We start from the raw sequence: 8,619 nt of genomic DNA on the forward strand, positions 1-8,619 counted from the left end.
ATTGGAATAAAATTGTCCTGTTTTTCTATACTATCTGTATTACTTGGGCAGTAGCATTCAGTATGTGGAATTCTTATTATCGCTCTCCAACACAGCTATGTGAAGACATCAAAACAAATCAGGGTGAACACTCTGGGATTTTTATTTTTGGCATAGTAAAATATCTTGCTGATTTCAGAGTATTAACCTAGATGCCCAAAATACCATACTGGGTACATGACTTAGCTCTATTTGCCAGTGCGTAGCATGCATTTTGTATTTAATTGCCCTCCTGGCTTGTTCCTATGTCATACATCCTGCTGGTCTTCCTGGATTCTTTCTAGGGCCCTATTTATGCCACACACAATGACTGTGCATAAGACTTAGCTTTAATACAGCTGGAGTCAACTGAGCACCATTCTGAAGATCAACTGTTGACCTTTGACTAAGGCTGTTGTTGAAGAATTACATAATTTAAGTGAGCTTTGCTGCTACTTGTAGCAGATATTTAAAACGTGAGACTTGATCAGGTTAAGGGACAACTTTGCAAACTTTAGTCTTGGCATAATTTATTTGTCATGCTTGTTTTTCACATAAGAATGAAAGAGTAGGCAAAGCATGCCATAGGCATCAAATACATGCCCACATTGTGAGAGGTTGGTGTTTCTGAATGCTCTAATACCTACATTTCAAGAAAATGCAAAGGGGGTTAAGCTGTTTTTTGCTCATTATTTTTAATTACTTAATAATTTGAAATGGAATATATAGCTCATCTAAATCCCCCTAACCAAGAGAAACAGGTTCAACGAATACATGCAAAATTTGTTGCCATCTGAATGAGACAATTCAGTGGCATTCCCAATTTATAATATAAGTAAACAACTTGAAAACAAAATCTCTGTTAACGGTTTGATTTCATCTTCCTGTAATTCACATTGGACTTTCCTCATGCAGGATAATCCTATGGAAGAAGAATGAACACAGAACTTTTTGGATAAGAGAAGATCTGACTCAAGGTCCGCTTGATTCATTATTCTATTCTCCCCCAAGCTGATTTCCATGACAGCATGGAAATCATAGGCATTCTCAATCCTATGATTTCTGCATCCAAACAACACCTTGAATTTAGCTATAACCTGTGATCCATTTCTATATTTGTTAGTAACAGACTATTTTAAAATATTATTTGCCTCTGAATTCATATCCATGATGCATATTTACGAGAGGAAGGAAGGCAAAAAAGTTGAGATGACAACCACAATAGCGTAGTTGAAATTCTGACTTTTTTATGTGCAATGCCATGATTATCATCTTGACCTTTCTTTAACCACAACTTGGATACCTCTCCTTGTAGTACTGTGTTTCCATCCAAACCCTGAGCCATAGGCTATTCTTTGTGGTCCAGATCATTCCAGTATAGCTTTGTAATTAAACATAAGAGAGTTTTGAATTACTAGCAGGTCTATAAATGACAGGCTTTGACAGTGTGAACGTGACACTTGCTTATGGAGCAAAAAACTACCTAGCTTGTTATCAAGCACTTAATTTGAGGAGCCAGTTTTTTTGGGGAACCTATTTCAAAGCAACATGATGAATCAAATAAAGAGAATTAGAAACATCAATCTATTCAGTTTCCTAGAGCCCAAAACTCTCTGTACAAACTGTACAAAAATGTATGAATATACAAAAGGGGCATATCTTCCCTCAGTCATTTACAAAGTTATATATTGATCAAAGGCAGATCCTCATGCAGGCTCCTCCTATCTGAAGTCCCTCCAGAAAATCATCCTAGTTGATAAACTCTCAGAATCATGACCTCCACTCCATGGAGGTTGCTGCTGAAGCATAGTCATTCTTCTGTGGAACTGACAGAGACAGCTGATGTGTTTAAGAAATCCTGTGCACCTCTGTGTACGGTCCCTTTTCATTCACAAAATAAAGTATCAATGTAAAAAAAAAAAAAAAAAGAAAGGTAATACCAGGTTCTGAATGGGATTGAGTCTAGCATTTACAGGGGAGTAAGCCCCATTAAAGATGAAAAGCTAAAGAAGTATTTCTAAAGAAATATATGTATGATTACAATGCAAGAGTCAGGTGAAAGGGAAAAAAATCTGCAGTAATTTGTTTTGATGCAGGTAATAATTTTGAAAGAAAGAATCCAGCAATGACATGCTCATGCAAGCCTACTTAAAAACACATATCTATATGACTATAATAGAAGTAAAATCTCCTTAATCACTATATGGCCTGTCCATATATTTTTCTTGGCAGCAATATGGAAATGGCTTGCTACCACTTTTTGTAATTTACAAATTGCCAGGATAGTGCCCGAAGTTTCCCATTTCAATCTTCACTGGATCTGAATTGGCTTAGATATAAAGATAAATATATAACTTTGTCAGTACTGAATGTCTTAACCCAGAGAATTTTGAAGAGGTTAAGGGTTACTCCATTTAATTTTGTAATAATTAAATAAACAAACAAAAAACTCAGATAAGTAACAATAACAAAGCATTCTTTATCCTTTTTTTTAACACAACTTGATGTTTTCTGAATGTAGGGCAGCATTGCTGGGATCAATATTTATATTATTTATTTCTAAATAATAGAAGCAAAATGTTATAACTATTGACTCTTTCAACATAAAAACACAGGATGTAAGGCATATCAATCTAATAGATTTTATAATAATACCATTTAGATTATTTCCATGTGAGAGTCAGCCTACCTGGGGAGAAAGTTATTGGAACTAAATTGGACTCACTTTTGAGAACATATGGGTTTCATTGTACAGGATTCAAATTATTGGTCGAAGTAAGATGGAGAAGTTTTAGTTGCTTTACACAATTAATGCAGTCCTATATTTCATTAAAATGCATGCTCTTTATTCAGGATTTATTCTTATTTGTGAAGAAATAGTACTCTTGGAAAAATGCAGTGCTAGGAAAAATTAATTAGGTGGTCAAAATTAGTAAGTTAAAAAAAAGGATTGGGAAATTTATCAGATCATGTGCAACTGCCCAAAAGAAAAACACCATTGTGTGCTTCCCTGTGTAGCGTGACTACAGGCTTGTTTTATTGCTACCTCTCTGAATAGGTTTTTGGTGGATCCTACTAAGCTCTGTCAGTCCCTTGCTCACAATAGGGAATGTGGGGATTTGGGAAAAAATCATGTCTAGAAATAAAGCAAAAGCAGAAGCCCCTGCTTATTTGCTAACAATATCTCTCTGAGCAGCACACCGCAGAAATTTGGGCCAATTTATGTCACCTCTGACAGGATTTCTGCCCAATGAATTGAATTCTCTCTGTATGCCAGTTCAATGAACAAAAGTGATTGAAGGCAGCAGCTGATTCTGGCTGATCATTTCGATCAGTCCCACCAAGTCTTAGCATCAAGATATGAGCACATGATGACTTCTGCCATTTCTGACTACACACCAATCATCTTTCTCTGCAGTCTATCTCAGCATTCAGATTTTTAAGACATGAAACACCAAATGATCCATCTCTCCACCTCTGTTGCATGACTTTTTAAAAAAGAAACAAAAGAAAAGGGAACGGCAGAGTCCCCTTCATTGGAGACTGGATGTCAGGAATATTACTGGGGAATGAAGTAGCCCTAGATCAAAGGTCCCCAGTCTTTTGGGCACCAGGGACCGGTTCTGTAGAGAGAGGTTTTTCCACGGATCGGAGGGGGCGTGGTTTTGTGTGCTGCTTGCATCCCGCAGATGAGGCTTTGCTTCTTTGTGCAGACCAGTTGTGCCGCAGTCTGGTACTGGTCCAGAGACCAAGTTGGGGACCCTTGCCCTAGATGATCACCAAATCCATTCCTCCTTTATAAAAATGTAATATTGAAATAAATCTATTTTAATAACACTGTTTGTTTCTACTACATCTTATGAAGATTCATCAAAATGAAAGATATCTTTGAAGTTGCTTGCATAATACCTTTGAGTTGTTTGAGGAATCTTCTTTAAAGAATATTGCTCTATTATAACCACTTCTTATGAACCATCCTTAGTATGTGCTGGGTTACAATTCAAGAATTCCAAGCTGGCATGGTCTGGTCAATCATTCATCCTTTGTCATTGAGAAGAATGGACTAGCTGACCTGCAGTCTCAACAGATCTGGAAGTTTCCAAATTGGTGAAATCTGCCTTGATTATAAAATATCAAAGTTTATGGATATGTTGGAAACAGAAGCTGTGTTTGTACAAATTCTTACCTATGGTTAATTTCCCTATATTTACTGAGTTAATCAAATTTCTGAAATCACAAGACTCATTGAACTAACCATAGAGGCTGGGTTTGCTAACAAATTAAAATTTGATGCTAGTAATAAATCCAACAGCTGAGTCTCTGTGTAAATGCTTAGATATTGCTTACTGACCAATGGCTTATTTAATGTGAGTTTTTGAATTTTCATGGGAAATTATGCAAGCATGCTGTATTTGAAAAAGGCACGTGATTACACTGTTGTTTGACTTAGTCTACGATTCTGTGCATCATGCAATACAAAGAGGGTTCCATTTTATATTAAAATTATTCCTCTATTTTGGGGAGGGCTTGATCTTTGCTCTCTGAGTTATCTACTCAAGCGAATCTTTCAGTCCTCATTAATAGAATTTCTGATGCATTTTCTAATCAGGGAGAATTTGTCATTTAAATTTAAATTTCTGGGAAGAAGCCATGCCATGAAGTGTCTTAAGTTTTTTTTATTTTTTAAAAAAGGTATTTGTTTCATTTTTAATTTGTTGAAAAAGAAAAAACAGGAAGCTGCCACAGCCAGTTTCCAATCATGTCAAATGAAAGCATTTAGGGTTTCATTCAATATACCAGAAACTTTCCCGATTGCAAACTCTTTAACGTTTTATTCATAACGTGACCTATAATCTTATGTTACCTCTTATCCCCTAATTTAAAATGTATTTATTCGTGTAAATTTTTCAGGCAAAAAAGAAAAGTTTGCTTCCACGCCAGCTTCCTGCACCCCTTCCATTTGTTAGCTGCTTGCAATATATGGTTGGCTATCTTTCCAAGGTTTTCACCTTCTTTCTTCTTTCTGAGGCAAACCCCATCAACTCTGATCTCCTTCCGTCCCTGTTTTTACTCTCTAGCCACTTCTACTGCGTTCGGAAGCGCGAAGAAATATTGGGCGACGGTCCCTAACGCAAGGCAAACTTAGGCGTCCGTTTCAAGGCTCCTCCCTTTTGGTGAAAAGCAGGCTGCGGGGTGCCTGGAAACCGGTTCGAGGGAGAGAAGGCTTTGAGGGATTGTCACAAATGGTCCGGCGGCAGCGGTGGCGGAAGAAAAGGTGGCGACGGCCGCAGCAGCAGCCGCCACAGCAAGAGGCAAAGCAGCTGGATCCTCTGCGCTCTGCCCGGCGCAATTGAAGAGTGCGCGGCGGTAGCTACTGAGCTGGTTTCTTCCTGGGCTTTTGCTTCCTTCTGCCTTTCCTTCATGAGTCTCAAGTTTGCGCTGGCAGGAAACCTAAAGCGCAGCAGCAGCAGCAGCAGCAACAGCCCGGCCGGGAACCGCCGCCGTCGTCGTCGGTCGAGGGAGCGAGGGCGAGAGGAGCCAGCAAAGTATGGCCGAGAAGTGGAGTCGGCAAGTTTGCAACGGAGCCAAAGCAGCCTCGGCGTCAGCAGGGGGTAGCCGGGCCCTAGGGCGCTCTCCGAGGCTGCTCCTGCTGCTGGTGGTGCTGCTCGTGTGGGCAGAGGCTCCGATGCTCTCCGCTCGGGGCCAGGCGCCACCTCAACCTCAGTACAACGGCGAGCGTGGCATCTCCGTGCCGGACCACGGCTATTGCCAGCCCATTACCATTCCGCTGTGCACGGATATTGCCTACAACCAGACCATCATGCCCAACTTGCTGGGCCACACGAACCAGGAGGACGCCGGTCTGGAGGTGCACCAGTTCTACCCGCTGGTGAAAGTGCAGTGCTCGGCGGAGCTCAAGTTCTTTCTTTGCTCTATGTACGCGCCCGTGTGCACCGTTTTGGAACAGGCGTTGCCTCCCTGCCGCTCCCTCTGCGAGCGGGCGCGACAGGGTTGCGAAGCGCTCATGAACAAGTTCGGCTTTCAGTGGCCGGACACGCTGCGCTGCGAAAAATTCCCGGTGCACGGCGCCGGCGAGCTCTGCGTGGGCCAGAACACCTCCGAGCGCGGTACGCCCGCTCCCTCTCTGGAATCCGAGTTTTGGACCAGCAATCCCCAACTCAGGCCCGGCAGCGGGGGCGGCGGAGGGAGCCACCTGGCGGACCGGGCGGGCAGGTTCAGCTGCCCTCGGGTGCTCAAGGTACCCTCCTACCTGAATTACCGTTTCCTGGGCGAGAAAGATTGTGGAGCACCCTGTGATCCTGGACGCCCCCATGGGCTCATGTATTTCGGGCAGGAGGAACTGCGCTTTTCACGGACCTGGATTGGTATCTGGTCTGTGCTGTGCTGCGCCTCCACCCTCTTCACAGTTCTCACCTACCTAGTGGATATGAAACGTTTCAGTTATCCCGAGAGACCCATCATCTTCCTCTCAGGGTGCTACTCTGCTGTGGCTGTGGCCTACATCGCAGGGTTTCTGCTGGAGGAGAAAGTAGTCTGTAATGAGCGCTTTTCTGATGATGGTTCCAGAACCGTAGCCCAAGGCACCAAGCGAGAAGGGTGCACCATCCTGTTTATGATGTTGTATTTCTTTGGTATGGCCAGCTCCATCTGGTGGGTCATCCTGTCTCTCACGTGGTTCCTGGCTGCAGGCATGAAGTGGGGTCATGAAGCCATTGAGGCTAACTCGCAGTATTTCCATTTGGCTGCTTGGGCTGTGCCCGCCATCAAAACCATCACCATCCTGGCCCTGGGTCAGGTTGATGGAGATGTGCTGAGTGGTGTCTGTTTTGTGGGCATCAACAATGTAGATGCTTTGCGGGGCTTCGTGTTGGCACCATTGTTTGTGTACTTATTCATTGGTACTTCTTTTCTCCTGGCTGGATTTGTGTCTCTTTTCAGAATTAGAACTATTATGAAGCATGATGGCACGAAGACAGAAAAACTGGAAAAGCTGATGGTGAGGATTGGGATCTTCAGCGTTCTGTATACAGTGCCTGCCACCATAGTGATTGCCTGTTATTTTTATGAGCAAGCATTTAGGGAACAGTGGGAAAGGAGTTGGTTTGCTCAAAACTGCAAAAGCTATGCCATTCCTTGCCCCAGTAACTACCATCATCCCCCAATGAGCCCAGACTTCACGGTCTTCATGATTAAATATCTCATGACCCTAATTGTGGGAATCACTTCAGGCTTCTGGATCTGGTCAGGAAAAACGCTCAATTCCTGGAGGAAATTCTATACCAGACTTACCAACAGCAAAAAAGGAGAAACTACAGTGTGAAGTTCAATATCAGCTTGTTGTTCACATATCAACTTTGTTGTTTCTCCGCAGCTTGAACAGAGATTGGAAAAGGAGGAAAAGAGAAATGTACACACCCTGAAATCATTTAGGGCAGGGATTTTTCTCCCCAGCTCACAGAAAACTAATCCTAAGAACATTGACAGAGGCACATACTATTCCCCTTGTCTTCATCTGGATTAAATTTGCCCTAAAAGTTGGAAATGTGATTTTGAGATTGTTGTAAATAGTCTCTGTAAGATTTTGTAAGTATGTTTGTATTTAAGTTGCAAAGCTTTTTCATACGTATTTAAAACATTTTAAACTCCTTTTTAGACTCCTTTTTCTGTTTTAAAATACAAGAAAACAAATATTCTGTTTTATGTTCAGTGCAGCATTGAAAAGAAGTTAAGAGATCTTTTTTTGTAAGTCCAAGATTAGGACTAACTGATTTTAATTGGCCCTAATATTAGAGCTATTTACAATCAGGAACCTTTTGGTTTAGGAAACCTGCCTAGTAGTTGTTGGTGACACAGTTAATGGGATTTGTGTTGCACACCAGCTGCAGACAAAGAGTGAACCAATCTTTCCTCCGTGTAAACTGAAGGGGGAAAAAACAAGCTGTTCAACCTGTTGTAGTAACATTGTGGGAAGAGCTTGCAGAAGAGAACTGTCCTATATCTAACTACATGTTTTGTCCTTGTGGAAGAAAACACTCAGCCCCCAAAAGGGAGCTTTCTAAGCTATGTTTAAAGTTGTGACCCATGAAGGTGAAGAATGGCTGGGAGTCAAGTATTCTTACCATCTCCCATACATATTGGATAGATTTTAAGGATCTGTAACTTTTCTCCTAACTTTGTAATATATTGAGCGTACAATTTGCTTTGTATCTTCTGTAGAAATAAGTCTCTTGGCTGTTGTTATTATTAACACTGCAGTGAGCAAGAAAGCTGCTCTCTCTTTTTTTTATTGTAATTCGATCCTCCCTTTATTAGCATTGTTCTAAATAATGTTTCCTTGGTAGATTTTTTTCCCCCTTAATGAATTTGCTAAAAAAAAAGAACTGCTGAAAAGGCTGTACTTTTGCAAATCAGTTCGGTGTGGTCAATAATAAAGGTCTGGGAGAATAAATAGAGCAAAAAACTCTTAGCAAGTTGGATTATTTACAATTTTGAAATCTATTTGACATTGACATTTTATTTCTGCAAATCTTTATAACAGTTGGGATTCATTTCTTCGTATTAATAGCTGACCAAAAAGAA

General features: G+C 41.2%; 1 protein-coding gene across 1 annotated transcript; it reads left to right on the top strand.

Moving 5' to 3' along the window:
• Positions 1-4,718: 4,718 nt before the first annotated feature.
• On the top strand, positions 4,719-8,417 carry FZD1 (frizzled class receptor 1). Its single transcript, XM_039357725.1, has one exon. The coding sequence runs from the start codon at positions 5,567-5,569 to the stop codon at positions 7,358-7,360; it is 1,794 nt and encodes a 597-aa protein (XP_039213659.1). The 5' UTR covers positions 4,719-5,566; the 3' UTR covers positions 7,361-8,417.
• The last annotated feature ends 202 nt before the right edge of the window (positions 8,418-8,619 follow it).

Source organism: Crotalus tigris, unplaced genomic scaffold, assembly GCF_016545835.1.
Source record: "Crotalus tigris isolate CLP2741 ecotype Arizona unplaced genomic scaffold, ASM1654583v1 scf7180000018940.2059657, whole genome shotgun sequence".
NCBI lineage: Eukaryota > Metazoa > Chordata > Lepidosauria > Squamata > Viperidae > Crotalus > Crotalus tigris.

Excerpts from the sequence above, each read along its gene's own strand:
- FZD1 (XM_039357725.1), top strand. The coding sequence starts at position 5,567 with ATGGCCGAGAAGTGGAGTCGGCAAGTTTGCAACGGAGCCAAAGCAGCC.